Consider the following 23,689-nt stretch of genomic DNA (forward strand, 5'->3'; position numbering starts at 1 on the left):
ATACCACCACCAGCAGCAATACTAACAATACCGCCACCTATACAACCAATACCACCACCAATAATACCACCACCAATGCCACCACCACCACCAATGCCACGACCACCAATACCACCACCACCAATACCACCACCAATACCACTGCCACCACCATTACCACTACCACCAATACCACCAGTACCACCAATACATCCACCACCACCAATATCACCACCACCACCAATATCACCACCACCACCAATACCGATACCTCCACCAATACTACTGCCACAAATACCAATACCACAATGCCACCACCAATACCCCCACCAATACCACCACCCCCAGTAATACCAATACCACCACCACGAATACCACCAATACCACCACCACAAATAACACTACCACCAATACCACCACTGCCAGTAATACCACTACCACCAATACCACCACTACCAATCCCACCAATACTGCCACCACCAATACCACTACCACCAATACCACCATCACCACCAATACCACCACCTGCACCAATACCACCACCACAAATACCACCACCATTACCACCACCTAAAGTAATACCACTACCACCCATACAACCATCACCAGGACCACCACCACCAATACCACCAACACCACCATCATCACCAATACCACCACCAATATCACCCCACCACCAATACCACCACCAATACAAATATCACCACCAATACCACCATCAATACAAATACCACCATCACTAATACCAATACCACCACCAATATCAATACCACCACCACCTCCAATACCATCACTCCATTACCAGCAATACCACTTTCACCACCAATACCACCACCACCCGCACCAATACCACCAGCAAAACCAACTCCACCACCTATACCACTTATAAAATCATCAATACCATAACCACCAATACTGGTACCCGCACCAATACCACTACCACCAATACCACAGCACCAATACCACCAAAGCCACCACCACCAATACCACTAATTCCAATACCACTAATACCAATATCACCACCACCAATACCACCACCACCACCAATAACACCAATACCATCACCAATACCACCACCACCAATACCAATACACCCACCTCAGGGCTTCTCACTCACTGGTAATAGCAGGGGCACTGTAGGAGGCTAGAGCTGCAGCTGAGACAATCCCTCCCTCCATGCCTGCCATAAAGTACAGCCCATCCTGCACCAGGAGGTGAAGCCAGGGTCCTACTACAGTGGAGTGTTCTTTTAGGCCGTATATAGCAATGACATTACGCAATACCTTACTGCACACTCAAATCACTGAGAGGGCAGGAAATAGCCCCCCTTCCCGCTTTTCCTTCTGAGCTGCCACAGTGTAATCACAGCGTGAAAGGTGCTGGAGCGCTCTGTTGTTTTTTATAGCTCGAATCATTTGTAACTCTCACTTCACACTTTGTGTCTGTGTAATTTGTAACACTTACAAATCTTCTTCACTGCCCTATTTATCACTACTTTGAAGACGTTGCAAGCCGGTCTCTTCCTCTAATATTTACAATCTAACAAGTGCTTGAAAGGGTCCTTTATTGCAATGCAGTAGATCCCGCATTTGCAAGAGTGTAAGCTATTAGCATTATAAATGACAATGACTTTTATCTATGTTTTAAAACCCAAAATATAAATAAAAGGCATTGTCATGGTTAGACCTGGCATCCTCAGCGTGGTTTGCCCTGACTTTTTGCCTCTACCTCCTGTGTTTTTGATGCTGTACTGGATTTTGTTTTTGCTGGTTTAGATGTTTTTGGCACTTTGCCACTGCTGATCAGTGTCAAAGTGCAAGTGCTCCCTGTGTAAATTGATATTGTGATTGAATTCTCCCTGATTGGCATATCTGTTTTACCAGTAGGTCCCTAGTAAAGTGCATTGAGTGTGCCAGGGCTGGTAAATCAGATGCTACTAGTGGGCTTGTAGCACAGATTGTGCAACCCTCATGAGTAGCCCTGAAAAAAGGTCTCAGGCCTGCCACCGCAGTGCCTGCGCGCAGTTTACTAACTGCCATGTCGACTTGGCAATTGCACCCACTTGCCAGGCCCTGCTTTTGCCTTTTCTTACACATAAGACACCCCTATGGTAGGCCCAAGGTACTCCCCTGGGCAGGGTGCAGTGTACGTGAAAGGTGGGACATGTACTGGTGTTTGTAACATGTCCTGATAGTGAAATACTGCCAATTTCGTTTTTCACTATTGAAAGGCTATCTTGCCCCATAGGACAGAATGGGGGGATGCTTTGTAACATTTTACAAGCATATCTTCCCATAGGGACAAGATATAAAAATGAAATTTGGAATCCCTGAACTCAGGATTTAATAAATTGTGTGATTGAAAATACCACTTTTAGAAAGTGGCTATTTCCTTCTTCAACCATCCTGTGTGCCTCTGCCTGTTTGTGGATTGGCTGCCTGGCTTTGGAGTGACAGGAGCTGGGGAGTTACAGTGGCTCCAGGAGTCTGGATGATTCAGAACTGAGCTGAATAGGCCTGATCAGCATTTGGAGTGGTGGGAGGAGTAGCACCTGTGCCTGCCTACCACAATGCTGGCTCCATCCCCTGTGGTGTGTCTGGATCCAAGGCTCACACCAACAATGCATGTTGTTGTGCACTTGCAGAGTGCACACCCCAGAACTGGTTTTAACTGGGCTCATAGCCCCTTGCACATAGTGAACAAAGATATTTTGGGGTATAAGTATTAGACCTAAAACCCCTGAACTTTAGATCATTTCTAGAATTCAAGTGGAACCTTTGCCAAGGAGAAGAGCTGGAGAGATTTAGGAGAAGTACAGCCCTTGCTGTGTGTCTGGGGTTGGCCTGCAGTTGCTGTTTCTAACAAGGAAAGGAGAAGGACTTTGCTGTGTACTGTGTCCCCTGCTTGAAGGAGATCTCCAAGGACCTGAAGTGAGCTGGCCTCCTGTTCTGAAGTCTCAGGGACACAAAGACTTTACCCCCAGCTCCCCAGAACTCTGCTGCTGTGAGTTATAGCCTGCTAAGAGGTTCCTGTGCCAGTTTTTGGCCTCTGGAGGTTGTTGCTGCTGTTTAGGAGCTGGAAGAAAGAAGAAACGTCAAGGATTGCTAAAATCGACGCATTTGTCTTCTTACGGCTGTTTTCCAGATGCATCTCCATGGCACAAGAAGAATTTTCACGCATCGCTGCTCTACTGCAGAAACCGCTGCAGCGCCTATTGCTGATGTGGTGATCATTTGTGGTGTTTTCAGTGTGTTACTGTGAGTGTTGGTACACATACTTTACACATTGCCTTTGGGATAAGCCTGTCTGCTCGTGCCAAGCTACCAAGGGGGTGGGCAGGGGTTATCTAAAGTGTGTATCCCCTTACTCTGACTAGAAGCAAGAGTCCCTATTTGGACAAAGGTACCTACCTCTGCCAACTAGAGACCCCAATTTCTGACAGTCCTTTACAATGTCAATATCTCAACTCACCTGAATACAAGACCTATTGCATTTCAAATGCTTGTTTTCAATATCGGCGGAACCAACCCTCCTCATAGAACTGCTACACCTTGGGCAGAAAGAGTGAAAGCCTCTCTCCTTCAGAGAAGATTGGGTAGCATCTGCGGACGCTTTTTCCATCACAGGACAGGTACTGATTGGGCAGCAGCAGTGCAAGCGTCACTGCCTCGCCGAAAAGGGACAGCATTGCAGTAGCAAAGCAAGTTTCTCTCTCTCACAGAAGGCAGCAAGTGCAGTCTTCTGTTTCCTGCAGAATAAATCCAGCAAGGCAGAGTTGCACACACGTTCATCGCTCACAGAACATGTACACTTAAGGTGGGGTAACATGTAAATTGCAGGCAGATCTCTAGAGAGTGTATTTAACTCGCTGAGAGGAATGTATAGGAGGGCGAGTAAGTTAATAGGCACTATCCAAAGCGCTTGCCAAACACAGCAATGGCAATGAGCCTAACAACTGTGATATTGCAGAAAAAAATGAAAAGAGTGTGAGCAAATGTGAAACTCGCCTGCATTGTTGTGATTGGTATAGGCATCGAAATGTATGCCACTCTCTCTCGGCCATTGTACAGAAGCGTACATACATCTAACAGAAGCAAGGGGCGCTGGCAGCCTGCCTCTCAACTGATAGTGATTTTATTCCAGCAACAATAGGGTGAAAAGTGCACTTTGGTCGCGTCAGAACTGAAGCAGCATGCTTTGCGCCACTTAGGCTCAATGTCAAGGGTTCCGTGGCCCAGGGTTTCAGCTGCCCATCAGAGTGCACGTGCAGGGAGCAGAATCCTATTCGGTGTCAGGGGAGTCGAGGGTCCGCCCCTCCCTCCAGCCGGGCACGCCCCGTACCCCACGTCACAACCCAGTGGATAAAATCCGCTGTGCGCAAGGGACGCCCGCAGGGGTTGGCAGCTGGAAGTGAGGAGGGGTCAGCGGGGCAGGGTGGAACGAGAGTTAGCCTTGGAAGGCGCTGACACCACTCTTTGCTGCTGCCCGATGCTGTGTACGCTTAGTTTGTTCTTGGGAGTATCTTTCAATTTACCCTCATTTGGACAGTGGCACCCAACTTAGACACAGCCTGTGCCAGAGTGCAGCGGGTGCTGTACTGATGTGCAAGCTTGCGAGTGTGGGGGGCTGTGTCTGGCTGCGATGGTTTGCACATGAGTACGACCAGTGTCTATGTGATGGGGCCTGGCGCTGCGCAGCTTGTGTCTGAATGAAAGGTCTTATCCTGTCTGCATGGTCTGTGTCTGGGTGAAAGGTATGTGCAAGGCTGCACGGATCTCCCTTTGATGCCGGGTTCGTATTAAGGTGTGGGACTGTGCCTGATTCCTCTGTCTAAGGAAAAGCTCTGTATTGTGTGAGTTTGCCTGTCGGCGCCTCTGTCTCTGCGTACCAGGTCCGGCACAGGATGCACGGTTGTTGATACACACTGGGAGAAGGCTGTGAAAGGTGAGAGGTCTCTGTGAAAGTCTTTGACTGGTTGCAGGGTCGGTGCCAAGGTACGGGGCCCGTTCCTGGATGCAGGGTTCCTGCTTGGGTCAAGTCTCTGTGCAGGGTCAAACACTAGATGCAGGGTCGCGCCTGTGCGCATGGGAGAGGATTGTGAAAGGCGAGAGGTCTCGGTGAAAGGTCATTGTCTGGATGCAGGGTCAGAGCCACGGTGCCCGGTCCGTTCCTGCATGCAGGGTTCCTCTTCGGGTGTAGCGCCTGTGCCCGTGTGCGTTTCTCGCTCTCAGTGCGGGGTCTGTGTCTTGGGTCTGGGTGAGCACTACAGGGATGTCCACGGGTTCGGTCAGTGACCCGGAGGAGCTGCTGGAGCTGCGAGTTCTGGGGCTGCAGTACCCGGTGGCCTCCCGGCGGAGGAGCGGGCACTGCCAGCCGCTGCTCTTGAGCCCACGGGACGCCGGGTCCTCGGAAGAGGAAGACGAGGACGAGCTGCAGAGTGAGCATTCGAGTGACGGGAGGATGAGGAGGGGCGGCTCCAGGAGGCGCCCGGGCAAGGAGTGCAAGCAGACCCAGCGCAACGCGGCCAATGCCCGGGAGAGGGCACGCATGCGGGTGCTGAGCAAAGCCTTCTCCCGCCTCAAGACCAGCCTGCCCTGGGTGCCGCCCGACACCAAGCTCTCCAAGCTGGACACCCTGCGCCTGGCGTCCAGCTACATCCAGCACCTGCGCCAGCTGCTGCAGGAGGACCGCTACCAGCAGGGGGCGTACATGCAGCACCCTGTCAACCTGGTAAGAGCACCCCTTCTTCGGCGCGTTATACCCGCAGCTCTCCGCCCTAATAAGAGCACTCCGACATACCTGCAGCCCCCAGTTACTGGTCAGAGCACTCCCCCGCCAGCTTGTTATATGTGTATCATCATATCCTAGTTGTGCTCCCTTCCTCCAGCGCGGCATACATGCAGCGCCCCCACCCAGGCACGTGCACCCCTCTACCGCACTTGACACGCGCAGCACCCACTGATTTAAGAGGACTCCGTGTTCATATCCAGCTCTGTGCATTTCCCACCCTTCTGCCACCCCCCCACCCTTCGGTGAAAACAACTCACCTCCCACACTTTGCAGGTGGAGCCCCCCGTTAGCCCAATGCACGCACCCTTCCTCCACCACGTTGTGCCTGCTGCACCCCCAAACCACAGTAAGAGCACCCCTTTCACCAGGACCTTATGTCCCTGGAGAGCGCCCTGCAGCGTCACCTAGCAGTACTTTCAGCAGCACCCTAATTGACTGGTAAGAGCACCCCACGCCCCCTGAGCACGCTACACTTGCAGCAAACACTGCGCCTACAGCACTCCTTACATGCAGCTTACCGCACCTCCCCAGCTGGCTATAATTGAGTACCCTACCCTGTTAGGCGCACCCTACTGCACTACATTACACTTGCAGCACTCACACTTCCGTAAGAGCAGCCCACTACATTTTGTACACATTGTACCTCACTTACTTGGTAAGGGCACCCCTCTTACAGCAGCACGTGCCTTTCCAAGAACACCTGTCATCCAACACCTTAAAAATGAAGCACACCATTGTGGTATTACGATGCTTATACATACAGCACACCGCCACTATTAAGAGCACCACCCAGCAATCTGTACTTCAGCCTCCACCATTTTTGAATGTACCGGTGCGGTATACAGCCTTTACAATGAAACTTTTACAATGAACTACCATTACAACGCAACTTTTACAACGCAAACCATTACAACGCATAGCGCTGGGGGGCGCTCTAGGATAGGGAATAGGTTTAATGTACAATCCAACACCTTCCCTACTATCCACGGGGACTGGAGTTGGAATAGTAAATTAAACTATTCACTATCCAGCGCCCAAAAGCATTATGCGTTGTAATGGTATGCGTTGTAAAACTTGCGATGTAAAGGTAGGCGTTGTAAAAGTATGCGTTGTAACGTCATACACCCTACTGGTGCACGACATGGCACCTGACTGCCAGGCAAGACACCTCTACTGCAAAATCTAGCGAGGACAGCACCTCTTCACTCTGACACTGGCAACATTCTCCTTGTGTTTGGAACATTCCTCAGTTACAAGGGGCCTGGCTTAGTCAGTGAGAATCGTAAATCTCCTAATAAATAAAACTGTGGGCTGCAGGTTGAATGAGTGAGGCGACCAAGTTCCGAAGTGGACTATCCACGAGGAATAGTGCCAACACTGATTTGCATTAGGTGGGCATCTGTCTAGAGTGGCATAGAGGGCAAAAATCAGTGAGTGGGAATGTGCACTGAGCAATTGCCAGTGGCTGAACTTTTTGCAAACATTCTCCCCACCATATCTTGGGTGTTTGATTGCCAGCAGTGTGCCTAGAAACCGTAGTGTCACAGCTTTCCAAGTCTACTACTACTAATGTTTGTGAATTCCAAGAAGTATTACATTTGCACTCATTCAAAGAATACTTCTGTGGATGAAGATTTGCTACTTTTTTGTTAAACTGGTTACTATAAATATTTAGGTTCCCTCTCGAAAATATAAGCAAGTTAAAACATTTTGGTGAAATGAGAATGATTTTTTTTTAAAAGGACATAGACATAGCAGACCCGACCCAGGGCTCCAAAACCGAACTCCAAGCCAAGAATGCAGTTATTTACTGGGGTTTCACAAACCAAACACCCCTTTGAAGCTGCACCCCTGTCAATAATTTCAAAAGGCAGCAACCCACACACTGTTATGGTAACTTTTACTCCGATATTCGAAACACTCAGTCCACGCCCTATTCATGTTAACATCTTCCAACCACTCCCACTACATGCGGCCCACTCTGCTTATACTAAATATGAAGCCCTTTCCACATAGCTTATTGACCACAACCATTCTCTCACAAGGCCACAGGCTGGCTCCATAAAGAGTGTACACAGGTGCTTTATTAGTGTGACACGATGTCAATATGTTGCTACGGCTCAGTTACAACTGCTTCAAATTATTATTTTGCAGCCCTGCCTTACGTCATAGGTACCCACGTTACATGTAAACAAAGTACTGCCAGTGACCAGGTGCTCCACTCGGCTCATGTGCACGATATGGCTATTTGTGGCGACATACAGGGCAGGAACTACACCGAGCTGCATATGGAAATGTCCGCCAATGTACAGGGCCGTGCAAAGAAATAGAGGTGAACATTTATTTTGGTATTTCTATGATAAGCATAACTAAAGCTGCAGAAGCAAAGCATTGATTCATTTTAAGGTGGGGTTGGGCTTTTGAAGTATTGGACCTGGAACTCTTCATTTTGTCCACCAGGTCGCAGGTGCGCTGGTGGAGAGCAGTATTTTATGAGGTTTGAAGCGATGTTGGAGGTGTGTCCAGCCCAGGCTGCTCTGGCATCCCAACTCACTCTTCCCCACACGAGTAGAAGCCCCCTCCTTCAGCACTTGAAATATGAAGCAACCCCCGGCCTCGACTCCCCCCTCTTCCCACACTTCAGCATGCGGTCCTCCTCTACTATGTCAAAGCCACTCTCACAGTGGCGGCTGGTGATCCCTGAAAGTGGTGAGGCGTAATATGCGTGCCCCGGAATACCGGCCCCATCAACGCCAGGATGCCTGGCTTCACCTTGGAGGTGCCCTGGATGGACCATCTCACAGGGAAAGCCAGGACGGGTTCCCCAGCGTTATACAGCGCCAGGACACCCCGAGATGGGGTAACAGTGCGCTTTACAAGTATACTTACCTTACCTTACTGGTTCCCCTTTTATAACTGTCAAAAATTGCCTTGGGTGCCTTAACACACTAAAGCACCCATACACCAACACTGCTTCTTGCACACAAACGCACATGCACACACACTTTTATAATCACTGACCCTCAATCACAACCATTGGTATACAGGGGCTCTGATCTGAACTCCTAAGGTACAGTTGTTTAATGCGCAGCGAGAGCAGCTGTACCAGGGCCTCTATGCCATGGTACCACTGCACCAGCTGCACCATTGATAGAGGCACCTCTGACTCACTCCCACTCCCTTTCAATCACACACTCATTGTAACTCCCACTACTTTACTCACTACCTCTCTTTTCCTTACTCGCGCTCCCTCATTGATTCTCACTCTCATCGACACTCTCAAACACTATGCTTAATCTCATTCTCTCTCAATCAAACACACTTTTACTCGCACACGCACCTAGAAAGAAGACTGAATTATTTTTCTTTAACCTTTTTTCTGGCTGCTCATAGGCTCAATGGCGCAGCAGATGAGAAATTAAATCTTTTGCTGGAAACTGGAACAGGCAAACTATGATTCTTAACCAGGAGTCAGACCAAGCAGCAGGGCCAGGTCTCAGAGGCATGAACACTGCTAAATAAATATTACAAGTGTAATAGAATAATTTACAGTGGCTCCGTGGTCTCATAGGTGGGTCCAGGCTATGCTCTGGAGCCCCTGAAGAGGAATCACACCTGTTGTTTCTAAAGTTGCACTACTACTGCCATCTACCCAATATAACTGTATATTTAACATTAAAGATGTAAGGAAACATCTGTAAAACTGAATACTCACATATACAAATCAAAATTATCTGAATGGTATATTTTGAAAGACACTGCTCTTTTTTCTAATAATCAGCAAGATGACAGTTTATTCAAACTGTACCTGGATCGTTTTTCGAAGTTAACTTGCTGTTTTAATGAAGTGACACAGGAGGTTAGACACACAAAAAAGTCAAATACGATCGCTTTCGTGACAGAGTCCCTGTGCGGTAAAATAACCCTTTTTCATCCCCCTGTTTTAACCCCTCTATTACAGCCCAATAAACGTTTGTATTTTAGTCTGATGAGTGGGCAGAGACATGGGCAGTGTGCGGTGTGGTGCGGGCACCTGTGTGAGGGTCGTGTAGTCTCGTGAGTGCCCAGACGTAATGAGAGATAACAAACAAGCGTTGGCTGTGGCTTCAGAGTGCTCACACAAAGACAAAGGTGCATATCAATTGTATTTGTATGCACACATTCAAACCAGAACACGACCGGCATGACTGGTGGGGGTGGGGGGGTACGTGCGGGGGAAGGGGATAGGGGGAAGTTGGGGGGGGAGCTGGGGGTGAAGGGGATAATTTAATGAATAAAAGAACTTACCAGGCATCCCCTCCGGCACCGGTCCTGCGTTGCATCACGTCTCCTCTGCAGCGTGGTAGAAGTAACTTCTCCCCGCTCTTTTCTTTTGCCGATTAGGAGACTGGATGCGACGGAGTGCTGGGCGGCTGAACCTTGTTTACTCTGTCCTGCATGGGGCGACTTTGCGTAAACCGCATCACCGCCCGAGCAGGGGCCTATCTTCAAACTACTGCACTACACTGGGCATGCGCAGCATACCTTTATGGTTTGTGAATGTGAGTGAGGGGCAACGCTCCTCTCTCACATGCGCAGACCATCTTCGGAACTCCTGCTCGTCTCTCCCTGCGTGCGCTGCGTGAACTGCGAACTTTCACAAGTGACGTGCACAGGCGGGCCCGGAAATCTAAACAGACAAATTGTAAGCTGACAATTTGTCTGCTTACATTTCTGTTCTTCTGTTGCCCGATTCTTCTGGAGGGCGCTGCCCCAACGCCCCTATGGACCAGCCACCCCTGCACTCTCATTCAACGCCCAATGCAAGCTGCAACTTCAATGGGTATTGACAAAGCCGATCAGTCTCGCCAATGCAGCCCTTTTTGGTTATCATCATCGACAAAAGAGAAAAAAACGTGGTTATTGCTAATACTGAACAGCATCAAAGGAGCAATGATGTACATGTACCATCATGCATGTGCAGATATGCCTCACCATTCATGTATCCATACGCATCATGACACTACAGCGGATGCCCTGTAATAACATTGACGTGCAAACTAATGTAAAGAAGTTATAGCTAGAGACTTATTTTCAGCAATTATTGTCTAGAAAAATACCCTGCAAAATCTGGAGTATGTGAATATGCGAGACAAGCATTCAAACAACAAGAATATAACTATTTTTTGTAAACAGTTCAAATTATTTATTTATTCTTGTTATGTATAATATATCTTTTTTGTTTTTATGATTTTTAGAATTATATAAACTTATACAAAATCAAATTGAAAATTGAAAAATTATTTACAATGTATGTGTGTACGAACAATTAAACAGAACAACCCGATTAGAGATATAACAGTTTGCTATTTTGAATAGGTTGATCTCTCCATATTTTTGCAGAAACACACTACAAATCAAGTCTACCATTTTAGGTCATTTTTAGATTATGTTGTAAATATGTAAATATGAATGCAATGTTAGATTGCATGGTTTTATCTTATATGTATTTAGGTGTATATAATTATTTACCAAAATTGTTTTGTGCTCCTCTTTTTTCCACTTTTTTTAAACAAAAAAACTTTCCCTTATGAAGCTGTTTATCATGATTTAGAAGGTTCAAAACATCAATAAATTGTATAATGTGTTAGATCATGTATAGTGCAAGTGTACATATATATATATAATATGTTTTTCAGTATCAAATACCGGCATGATTAATGATGTTGATGTGGAGACAAGCTTATGGATTGTATCATTACATTCAGTTTATGTGTGTTTTATAGAGTAGTGGACGGCTACCTGATGAAGGCATGTATGCCGAAACGCACGTTGTAGACATCTGCCGCACTGCCTGAGTCAACGTCTCCGTCTATCACCAGGACTTTTATAATTGGTTGACTTTGCATTAACTGATGTATTTGTAAATAATTTTTCGATTTTCAATTTGATTTTGTATAAGTTTATAAAATTCTAAAAATCATAAAAACAAAAAAGATACATTATACATAACAAGAATAAATAAATAATTTGAACTGTTTACAAAAAATAGTTATATTCTTGTTGTTTGAATGCTTGTCTCTAATATTCACATACTCCAGATTTTGCAGGGTATTTTTCTAGACAATAATTGCTGAAAATAAGTCTCTAGCTATAACTTCTTTACATTAGTTTGCATTCCCTACGTTATAGCTAGTCTGTGTATAGGGGTCCCTTGTTTTCTAAAATAACATTGACGTGCATGCATTCCCAGTCATGAGTGCGTATATGCCATGATGCAGCAGCCAGTTTGTTATGTTTAATTTACTGTTTCGAGATAGGAGACACCGAACTTGGAGCAACAAGTTAAAAATATATGTATCCCTCCTTGGACTTTCCTTAGACTCGAATGAGTCTAAGGAGGGATACATGATGGAAGGGTTAATAAAGGGTTGTTTGGGAGCTCTGAATAGTAAAATGAGATTTGAGGTGGTGAAAGGAGCGATAGAGGAGGGAAGAGTTTAGAAAGGGTTATTTTGGACTTCAAGTAGTAGAGTGAGGTTTGGGATGAATCAGAGAGTTGAGGTAGAGAATATATCTCCATAATCCACTTCTAGAGACTCTTCCCCCCTTCATCTCACCTTTAGTCATCCCAAACCTCCTACTACTACTACTACGATCTCCAAAAAGCACTTTCTAGACCCTTCCCTCTTCTATCAATCCAACTAACAGACTCACATGTGCACCGCTCAATTAATTCAAATTTCCCTATACTAACTCACCACTAATCCTTTTTTGTTCCGGAGGAGCGTATTCCTCGCCAAAAAGTGATTTGACGCCTTGACAGGGGTGGTAAGCGCTATGTAAATGCATTACAATTACAACAGCACTGTCGCAGGTTTTTCATACTTTGTGATTTTGACTGGAGCTTCTGATGCCTGTCTATGAGTTTCAGTGGGGATCCGGTGTAATCAAAATATTGTCCGGAAAGAATTGCTAGGAAAGAATATAAGAAATGTATACAGACAGACAAAGCTAGCCACTTCTCCTCACGCATTATCAATTCCAACAAAAATTCCAAAGAAATATTTAATATAGTTAACAAACTTTCTCACCCAGAGAGAATTTTATTGAAGGCTCCACCTTCCCAGGCATTATGCGACTCCCTCAATGACTACTTTATCGATAAAACCACCGCTATAAAGGTCAACATCCCCAAGCATTCTCTCACTCCTAGTCCCCCTGCTTTGCCCATTAACAATAAAACGATCAGTCACTTTCCTAGCATTAATACTGAAACTTTCAAGAAACTTCTAACTAAGGTTAAATCAGGTGCTCCCTCTGACTGCTGCCCACCCCACATACTTAAAGACTGCCTCACAGCTCTCCCCGGTCCTGTACTTACTCTCTTGAATGATTCCTTATAATCTGGCCAAGTTCCCATGGCTTTTAAGAAAGCCATAGTGGTACCCCTACTAAAGAAACTAGGAGCTGATCCCAAGCTCCTATCCAACTATCGTCCAATCTTCTTGCTCCCGTTCTTTGCTAAGATACTGGAGGCCCACATAGCAAATAGTCTTTCTAATTTTCTGGAAGAATCCAAATACCTCGATCCTTACCAGGCAGGGTTTCGGCCAGCCCATTCCACTGAAACTGTCATATTGGCAGTCCTGGATACTCTCAGGGACCGTGCTGATATGGGCCCCCCTCATGCACTGATATTACTGGATCTATCCGCGGCCTTTGACGCGGTCGACCATGCTATCTTGGTCGACCGTGTCAAACTTGCAGGCATTGAAGGCATTGCTACTTGCTGGCTCACTTCATTTCTGCATGATAGGTCTCAGGCGGTCCGCCAAGGGCGCTTCCTGGCTCCCCCACGTAAAATCACATGTGGAGTTCCACAGGGCTTGGCACTTTCCCCTCACTTATTTAATATCTATATCTCTCCTCTGATTAAATCTCTTAAAGAAAGAAATGTGACAGTATTTAATTATGCGGACGATTTACAGTTGGTCTTTAAGATAGATGGCTCCCACAGCTCTGTGTTGGATTTTCAGGCTACCATGTTACACATACAACAGTGGATGGACCATAATCATCTTAAACTAAACCCAGGAAAAACAGAGATTGTCTTGACTGGGCACAGCCATAAATTCTGGGGCTCACATTACTAGCCTCCAGTGCTGGGTCCTTCACCTTCCCCTTCTACCTCGGCCAAAACTTTGGGAGTCTCCCTCAATAGCGAACTTACATTAAATTCCAAGGTTGGCACTGTGATTTCTAAATGTTTTTTCCAGCTGCGAAAGATTAGGAAAATATACCGGTTCTTCACCCATGATGCCCTAATGCAGATCATAATTGCCACAGTTATTTCACACTTAGACTATGCTAATTGGGTATACCTGGGAATGCCACTCTATCTGTTCAAACGGCTGCAGGTGGTTCAGAACCAGGCAGCACGGCTGATTTTTCGACAACCAAGATGGCAACCAGTTACGCCCGTGTTAAGGAAACTACATTGGCTCCCTATTTCTCAGCGTGGTGCTTTTAAACAGGCTGCCTTGTATTTAAAGCCTTGCATGGCAAAAGCCCTGAATTTATCAACAGACTGATTTTTAGACATTCTCCGACACAAAATCTCCGCTCTGCCCATCTCTCACTACTCGCCACCCCAACCTTCAAACGAGTTAGACAAGGAGGCTGCAGATTTGCGGTCCTTGCTCCTAACCTCTAGAACTCCCTCCCTCTGGAAGTCCGGTCCAGCACTGACATTCTGCAGTTCAGAAACCTTCTTAAGATCTGGCTGTTTGTGCAAGCGTACAAATAGATTATTCTGGTAGTATACTTAGCCTGTCTAGCGCCATGAAGCCACCCGGTGTAAGTGCGCTCTATAAATGCCCATTAACATTAACAAATGATGTTGCAGTATCCTAAGCAAGACCCCACAAGGAATCAAGAACATTTTCAGTTTTACCTGGTGGTCGGTGCAGAAACACAGACGGTTTCTTCATAGCAAGGAGAGCTGTAGATGTAAATGTAAATGTAAATGTAAATGTAGATTGCTGTTCATCCACCCTGGGGGTGGGAGGAGGTGAAGGAGACATCTGAGCTGAATATGACCGTCAGTTTCCTCACTTTCACTGTTGTGGACAGTGATGCATGTTTGGTAGCCGGCCAATCAAATGGCAGTGAAGAGGATTCTTGCCCTTCCATCATTAAGATCTGTGTCTTTGCAGCTTCAAGCAAAGGAAACTCTTATCCACATAAGTACACTAGCCATACAGGTGGAGATGTTGTTCTGATTTTGTGGCCTGGTTCAATATCTATCTGGAAGCTGCTGTGTGAATGATCTAAGTGCCTTTGGAAGCTCACTTAGAACTGCTCTAGTAGTTGCATGAATAAGTGCATGTACATTTTGAAGAGGAGGCATGAAAGGGTTACTCCACATGACCGATCATGCACAGAGGTGCACACTTTTTCTCGAGACCCCCGACCCCCGACAAACTTCTCACAAAAAATTACGAATACGTGAAGGTTTGTGAAGTAATTTGATTGGGCTCGTGCATGAGAATCTGGACTTAGGTGGAGAGTGTTGATTTACCTAGAGGAAACGCTATGTAATAAACTCCCATATATCACTGTTAAAGGCACTTAAATGCACTCATATACAAAGTGCCGATGTGCTTGCTCTCATCGGCACACGTGCAATTAAGAGATCAGAATGACAGTAACAAGAATAAATATTTTGTTATTTGTTTCAAGTTTTTTTGCAAAATGTTACTTATTGAAGGAAAAAACTACACTTGAACGTAGGGGTAGACAATAAAGGAACCTCTGTGAACTATATGCAGGCCAGCAAGCAGGACCTATGCAAACCTACTCTTGTATCATAAAACCTTTGCACTCCCCAACAAGTTACACGTTCTTGGGTGAAGATTCTGCTTCCTCGAATCGGTCTTGTTGGTTGAATTTAGAAGGAAGAAGCAAACCAGGGCCGTGTCTCGAACCCATTCCTGGAGTCTGCTCATCCCTCTGTCGTGTCTTGGCCACTGTGCCAAATGTTCCAAGAGGTCGAGAAGTTTGATGTTTTCGTCAAGAGTCTACAGCAGCTGCTCTCTCTAGCACCAGCAGGGTGGGTGGTCACCATGCCTCTTGATGGCATGAATCCAGACTGGTGACAATGACGCATAGGATTCAGATCCATGTAGGCCTGAAGCTGCATGCAATCACGCTTTTCATGACCTTGATGGGTGGGACTGTGTGGGGAATGGCCTATACATTTAAGATGGTAGGAGCATCCATACGTTCCGGGTGATGTCACCTCATCGTCAACACCGCTGGAAGACAAGTAATACCAACCAACCTTCCACTGAGAGTCTCACATCTTCTGGGTATACATAGTGGCACACCCGCCTGGTAGGGCTCATCCTCCTCCCTGTGTCACCGACACACACCAGGTTCCTATTGGATGAATGCATTATTGCCCAACAGAGGATCGGCACAGAGAGTGAAACAAACAAACACCCGGACCAGTGAGGAAACCTCCTTTGCACAGCAAGTCCGCCTAATGCTGCTTTCAACGCAGATGAGTTTACAACACTGCATGCAGTAGCTGCCCGTGGAGGGAGTTCTGTGGGATGGTGAGGTGGGGCGGGGGAGTGGCAGGGTGGGGGTTAGTAAACACTGGAATATGGATGAACGGAGGTAAGTAACCATTTAAATATATAAAACGAATTTTGATGCGCATGGTGCAATGGTGGCTGCGTTGGCAAATGGCAGCCAATTGTGCGCCGGCGCAGTGGAAAAGGACAATAATGCGTCGTATCTCATAAATACGGCGCATTCCTGTCCTTTTCTTTTAAGGCAGGACAGTGCACCAACATTCCTTGCAGTGCTGTCCTGCGCCAAAACCTCGTAAATGAGGCCCCAAATGTTCAAAAACAGCGCAGTGTCCTGGAACATTGATGCATGAAACGTACTTGGAACACATGTTAATTTTGTTTGCAACATGTTTAAAAAGACAATGGCTTATCTTTCGCCATCATACACGTGCTAACTCTCACTTTGATATATATCTTAACCCTAGGGCCCCGGGGCGCAATTAGTGTGCAAAATGGCAGTGAAGTGGGGCACAAGGCGACATCTTCCGCGTTATAGAAAATAAATACATTCATGCGTTTTGTAAGTTGTTTTTACTCACAAATAGATTGTGTGGGGCATTTTGAAAACTGCTTTGATTTAAAGAAAAAAAAAGTGATTTCCGCTCCTTGCATGACACTTTGAGCTAACAATGGTTTTTTTTTTTTTTGCAGGCTTGGCCCTTCGCGTTGTCGGGGAGACCAGACTCTGAGGTGAAGGAGGGCCCCTCCGCCGGTCTCCTGTGTGGCAGCACTGCATAGAGGAGGGCTGCGACCACTGGACTGAAAGCTGCTGTCTGTGGATGGAGAGGCGCGCGCTGCACCGGGTGAACAGCGACCGCGAGGAGGAGAGCGCGCGGACTCGAGCCCGGATGAGGCCACTGACCCTACCTGTGCTGTCTCACAGACCCGTATGAAGGGAGGGCAGAGCCTTGCTCTCTGGGCTGCAAACACCGCAAGGACAGAGCACCCTGAAACGCGGAAAGCATCGCATCACCACTTTTGGTAAACTTTGAGTTTGGGTTAATAATAAGCTCACACTGCCAGTGTGACGCGACCTCAAGTGAAGCCAGGCTCTAACAATGGCCGCAACGAACCGGCTTGTGTGACAAGGGCTGACATGAAGAAACCCACTAACGGTGACCATACCTTCATGCGGGGGCCTGACATGAAGGCAGACCCCACCAGAGACTATAACTCCACAGGCGGATGAGAATTCAGGCACTAACAAGGGACAGCAATTACACCTGTAACAAGGCCTGGCGCCGTCAGGGACCACCTACATCACCTGACATGACGTCAGACACCAAATGGAATATAACTCCGCGGACTGACGTGAAATAAGGAAATATCAAGGAGGGACTACAATAACTGTCCTTGTGGCCTGACGTCAAGTCAGGTACTAATAGGCACACTCCCCCTCTGTTTAGCCACGAACTGCAGAAACTAGTGTGTCTACAACAAGACCAAACAGTGTTACGCGGTTTCGAAAGACAAATAGATTTATAATATATTTTTGTGTCTATTTTTTACCCCTTTTTATATCAGCTGCAGATATGCAATAAAAGATATAGTACACATATGGCTTTCTGCTTTTGCCTGGCACGGTGCCTGGGGCTTGTGTTTTCTGACTTGTTTGTTCATTTTACTAATCACAGAACGTATGAAGTGTGTTTCTCAAGTATACAATATAGGGCGGGGAGAGGCGCAAAAAGTAAAACATCTGGGGCCCGATGTAGGTCGCCAAATACCGGTCGGTAATGGCCGATTTCGGCCCTTACCGACCGTTATTTGGGATTGGACATGTAGGTGGCCTGAATTGTACCGATTTGGTAAATTTACCGATTCGGTAAAATACCGAATCGGTAAAGTTACCGAATCAGTAAATCAAGATGTAGGTGGCACTTTAAACAGTGCCACAGGCCATTACCGATTCATAATTTACCACCAAATAATATTTGGTGGTAAATTATGAATTTCTGTGTACATACACATCTGTGCATGTACACCGGTGCCATGTGGCACACTTACATGCCCTAAGGGCATGTATGTGTGTCACATTGCACACAAGCCCGAATCTGGGGTGCAACAGGGTGTCAAAGTGACACCCTGTCCCCCTTGTAAATTCGGTAATTTTACCGAATCGGTATTTACCGATTCGGTAATTGCCATTGATTCCAATGGGCCTCAAGGCCTATAGGAATCAATAGCAATTACCGAATCTGTAAATACCGATTCGGTAATTACCGATTTTTACCGATTTGGTAATTGAATCGGTAAAAATACCTACATCCCGATTGCCAGTTCTTAAATACCGAATCGGTATGATTCGGTATTTAAGAATCGGTAATCTGGAATTACCTACATCGGGCCCCAAAAAGGCTGGCTTGCAAGAGGGGGCGGTGCAAACGCCATGAGCAGCTGAAACGCGGGACTCTGGGGTACAGGAAACTTGTACTATAATTCTGTAAAACCCGGTGCTCTCCCCGAAGCAAGATGCACCGACCGCTCTCTACAGGAATTCAAATACTTTCTTAACAACAATTTAAAAAGTGCAGTTTTAGATAGTTCAATTAGTAAAGTTTCAGGTATTTTGCTGTTTTTGGGCCAGATGTAGGAGCCCTAATACCGGTCGGAAATGGCCGATTTCAGCCGTTTCCGACCGGTATTAGGGTTTTCAGATGTAGGGAGCAGAAAATTACAGAATCGGTATATTTACCGATTCGGTAAAATTACCGATTCGGTAAATTACCGAATCGGTAAATATACCGATTCTGTAATTCCAAATGTAGGTGGCACAGTTTACAGTGCCACAGGCCCTTAAGAGTCGGTATTTTACCACCCAATCCTATTGTGTGGTAAAATACCGAATTCAGGTGTGCATGCACATCTGTGCATGCACACCTGTGCAATGTGACACACAGACATGCCCTTAGGGCATGTATGTGTGCCACATGTCACACAAGCCTGTACTTGGGGTGCTAGAGGGTGTCAAAGTGACACCCCCTGCACCCTTGCAGGATTCATACCGAATCGGTATTTCCCTTTGATTCCTATGGGCTTCAAAGCCCATAGGAATCAATGGGAAATACCGATTCGGTATTTACCGAATCGGTAAATACCGAATCTTACAGATTCGGTAATTGTGTTTTAAAAATTACCTACATCTGCCTCCTTCTAATTTACCGATTCATAAATACCGAATCGGTAAAATTCGGTATTTATGAGTCTGTAAATTAGATTTACCTACATCTGGCCCCTAAATGTTGTGTTAAATTGTAGCCCACGTTTAATAGGCAGTCAGTATTCCGTTAAATACCATCTTTTACTTTCGAAGACTCAATGTTCGTATATAGTTCAGGAAAACATTCGTTGTGCACAGTGCTGAAAAATGGTTATTAACCCGTTCCATGCTGATGACGGAACCGCTCCGTCATCAGCTACGGGTGCGCTGTGCTGATGACGGAGCGGTTCCGTCATGGCCCGCCCAGCTCGATAGAACGCTCATGCGCGGCGCGAATTCCGCGCCTGCGCTGAGCGTTCTATTGAGCGGGGCGGGCCGTGACGGAACCGCTCCGTCAACAGCACAGCTCAACCGACGCTGGTGACGGAGCGGTTCCGTCACCAGCATGCGGCCGCAGCGCGGCCGCCCCGCCCCCTTAGCACTGCGGCGGAATAGCCGCCGCAGTAAAGGGGTTAAATAGTAAAATCGGGCAAAATTGTGAAACTCTTGTATCACGATAAAATCGTATTGCACAAACGCGCTCAAGAGAGCATTACAAGGTATATATAATACGCATTGCGCACTGCCTATACTAACTAGCATGAGTTATTTTGGGCCAGTTAATACTAGTTTTCTCCGAAATCTATAACAGTATATGGGTGTTTCTCTGCCGGTGTACCGTAGTTATGATCTTCCCATCTGGATGATCTTCCCCGTACAATCTGCGCATGCGTATTTCACCACGCACGCAGATCAGCTAGTTAGAACACCGGCGCGTGGACGCGCGGTGGGGTAACATTTTAGTCGTTGCAAGTTATATCCATTTGTATCTAATGGTGTAGATTGGCGTGAGGTGACCTGCGTATTTCACCAGTACGAATTATTTTCGTTTTCTGCCCGGAATTGAAACGGCGGAACCAAAAATATGGCGCCACATCCAGGTTGTAGTAGAAAAGTGTTTGCAACTACTAAATTGGACTCTCCAAACGGGGATCCTGCGTGTTTCATTTTGTTTTGTAAAACAGCAACGGAGCAAAATAATTCTCTTTATGGCGAAGCAGCACATTAAAAAAACAGGGTCTCTTGCTTTTCAAAACATGCACAGTGCTGTTTGTTATGTTTTTCTCGAGTACTGACGACAATGGAAAATGTCTGCCTTTGTTTTTCACACTCTCGATGCGACAGTGGGTCTCTGGGTGCCCAGAAGGGATGTTTGCTTAAGGATTATGCAATCACCCCACACCCTTTTATTCAACAATCTGGCTCTACGCTTCTTCGGTGGCTTGCACGGGCCAGCCTGTCTCTTACATTTTTATCTCCTCAGCAGGATTCCGAAGTGCGAAATCTCACAGCAGAACGTAGGCACTTCCTGCACCTTCGAGGCATAAATTCCAAAACGTGAGAAAAAGATTACCCTTTTGTCTAAATATTTGCAGTGTTTCCTCTTGAATGGTGTGCAGTGCTTGTATGTGTCTCTGTTGAGAGAGGGGCCTCTGGGAAAGACCAATTGGAAATGGGTTCTTCTGTAGCCAAAAGGGTGAGGGGGTATAATGTTGTCACCTGGAACTGAAGAGATGACAATTTGGGCCATAGCTGCAAGGAAATGGTTAAGTGCGGCCCTGCAGCAAATGTTGCAGTGCCACGCTACATCATTTAAAAAATGCAGGGATGCTCAGTATTTACAACAATATGGCGCACCCCTCTGTTTTCCCTTGCACTGGCACTAAAAAAGCTGCCTAGCGCCAATACAGGCACCCTTGCGTAATAGTGCAAGGGTGCCTGCGTTGCAGGAAATAATTATGGGTGTAATTTACAAAAAATGCAGTGCTCTACCGCAGCGCAGTGCTGCAAGCCATTTTGCTGTTCCAAGCTGCGTCATTTTAAAAGCAAAGAGATGCGTCATATTAACAACAATACAACACATCCCCTATGCTGGTGAACAATTGGCTGCCATGCACCAGCGCAGGCACCCTTGCGTCATGTTGCAAGGGTGCTTGCGGAAATTATTGTTTTTGTGCAGGAAGGGGCACCTTCCTGCATAAAAACTATCACTAATGGCATTATCCTCTATTTCCTCTTTCTATGCTTGCAGCAGCACGCATAGAAAGAGGAAAAAACAAAGATAAATAAAAGTATTTCTCCTCATGTGCCACTCCTATGTGCCACCCTGGGGGGTCTAGGATTTTGACGCATTCCAAGTTTTACAAAACGTTGTAAATCTGGGAATGTGTCAAGTTCCGTGGATGTTGTGTGGGAACACCCACAGCAAAACACATGGAATGCCCCTTTCACGCAGAGTAATGTGTGAAAGCTGACTTTATTTACAAGGCCATGAAAAGTCATGCATAGTGAATTTACGTTGCCTTGTAAATATGGGCAGGCACACTGTGCAGCAGGTGCTTAAAAAAAGTGACACAAACGTGGCACAATGGCCTTGTAAATGAGGCCCTTTTTGTGCAGGAAGGTGTACCTTCCTGCACATAAACAATCAATAATGGCATTTTGCACTTTCTATGTGTGCTGCAGAATCCAGTACACATAGAAAAAGCAAAAACAAGGAAAATTAAAATATTTTTACTCCTTAGCCAATCTAAAGCCTACTTTTGCATGACATTAGTTTTTTGCACTACCTCAGATTTACAGATCCTTATAAAAATGGGGCAGCATCAAACAGCAATGGGTGTTGCGCTGGAACGCCCACAGCAACATCCACTGCATTCCCCTTTCATGCACAAAACGTGAAAGGGTACCATATTTACAATGCGATGAGGTGTTAAGCTACACAAAGTAGCTTAATGCCACTTTGGAAATATGGTGCAGGGCATTGTGCCACTTTGTAAATATGCCCCTTTGTGTTGAGGACATGTATTGACAATTCACTGGACATACAACAGCTATTTGCTGCCTATTAGTTAGCTGAAGTTCCTTCGTTTCTTCTTCGTTGATTTGCAATTCTTTGGGTGAGTTTGAGTGGACGAATTGGTGAATGTGAGGCTGCTTAAACATTTCCTTTTTACCAAAATATCCTCGTGAACTGAGGAAGAGCTTCCCCAGCTCCCGAGGCCCCCCCCCCCCGGTTTCCCTGAAATGACGATCAGCGCGCACGTCGCGCTGACGTAATTTCAGTGAAACCGAAACTGAAATGAGCCAAAAGGCTCATTTCAGTTTCCCTTTCTACGTGCTCAGGGGGCTATCTCAGCCCCATGAGCACGTAGAAAGACGGGAGAGGTATCGTTGGAAAGGGGAGAATCTCCCCTTTCCAATGGTACCCCTCCCCAGTGGATTTCTGCTTGGGGATCCCCAAGCAGGGATCCACCCACTAGACACCAGGGAGGGGGGTGCGGCCCCTTGGGCAAGGCCTTTGCTCCCCCCAATTCTATTTGGCACAATGTAGTCTTTTTGCCCCCCCTGGAGGGCAGATGGGGCAGTAGCCCCCAATCTGCCCCCGCCGGGGGGGGGCAAAAAGCCCACTTGACACCAGGGATTTTCAAATAAATTTAAAATAAGGGTGGGGGCTGCCCAAAACGGGCACGCCCATGCCCCCCCCACAATCGTTACAGTCTTTCTGCCCACTAAAAAACAGGGATTTCTTTTTTGAAGTTTTTTTCAAGGTGGAGGCTGCCCAAAATTGGCATGCCATGCCCCCACCACCTCCCACAATTGTTACAGTCTTTCTGCCCCCGAGGGGGCAGATTGGGCAATGGCCCCTAATCTGCCCCTTTGGGGGGACAGAAAGCCCACTAAACACCAGGGATTTCTTTTTTGAAGTTTTTTTCAGGGTGGGGGCTGCCCAAAACGGGCATGCCCATGCCCCACGCCCCTCAATCATTACAGTCTTCCTGCCACCCCGGGGGGCAGATGGGGCATTGGCCACATATCTGATGCTTTGGGGGGGGGGGGCAGAAGCCCAATAAACACCAGGGTTTGTTTATTTTGATTTTTTTTAGGGTGGGGGCTGCCCGAAACGGGCACCCCAATGCTCCCACCCACCCGCCATCATTACAACCCGGGGGGGCAAAAATCCCACTAGCCACCAGGGATTTTTTTGGGCACATTTTTATTAGGGTGGGGCATTGGCATTTGCCTAAAAAACTCCCTG

At 46.7% G+C, this 23,689-nt stretch overlaps 1 protein-coding gene across 1 annotated transcript; it reads left to right on the forward strand.

Annotated features, from left to right (window-relative positions):
• Positions 1–4,366: 4,366 nt before the first annotated feature.
• Positions 4,367–17,252, forward strand: MSC (musculin). Its single transcript, XM_078685619.1, has 2 exons — positions 4,367–5,709; positions 17,043–17,252. Exons 1-2 carry the CDS (start codon positions 5,251–5,253, stop codon positions 17,127–17,129), a joined length of 546 nt encoding a protein of 181 aa, XP_078541745.1. The 5' UTR covers positions 4,367–5,250; the 3' UTR covers positions 17,130–17,252.
• The last annotated feature ends 6,437 nt before the right edge of the window (positions 17,253–23,689 follow it).

Source organism: Lissotriton helveticus, chromosome 4_1 (genome assembly GCF_964261635.1).
Source record: "Lissotriton helveticus chromosome 4_1, aLisHel1.1, whole genome shotgun sequence".
Classification (NCBI taxonomy): Eukaryota; Metazoa; Chordata; class Amphibia; order Caudata; family Salamandridae; genus Lissotriton; species Lissotriton helveticus.

What these genes read in the sequence shown, in the direction of transcription:
- MSC (XM_078685619.1), top strand. Translation starts at nt 5,251, where the DNA reads ATGTCCACGGGTTCGGTCAGTGACCCGGAGGAGCTGCTGGAGCTGCGA. An exon ending in TGCAGCACCCTGTCAACCTG is followed by an intron (nt 5,710 to 17,042) that starts GTAAGAGCACCC and finishes TTTTTTTTGCAG; the next exon opens with GCTTGGCCCTTCGCGTTGTC.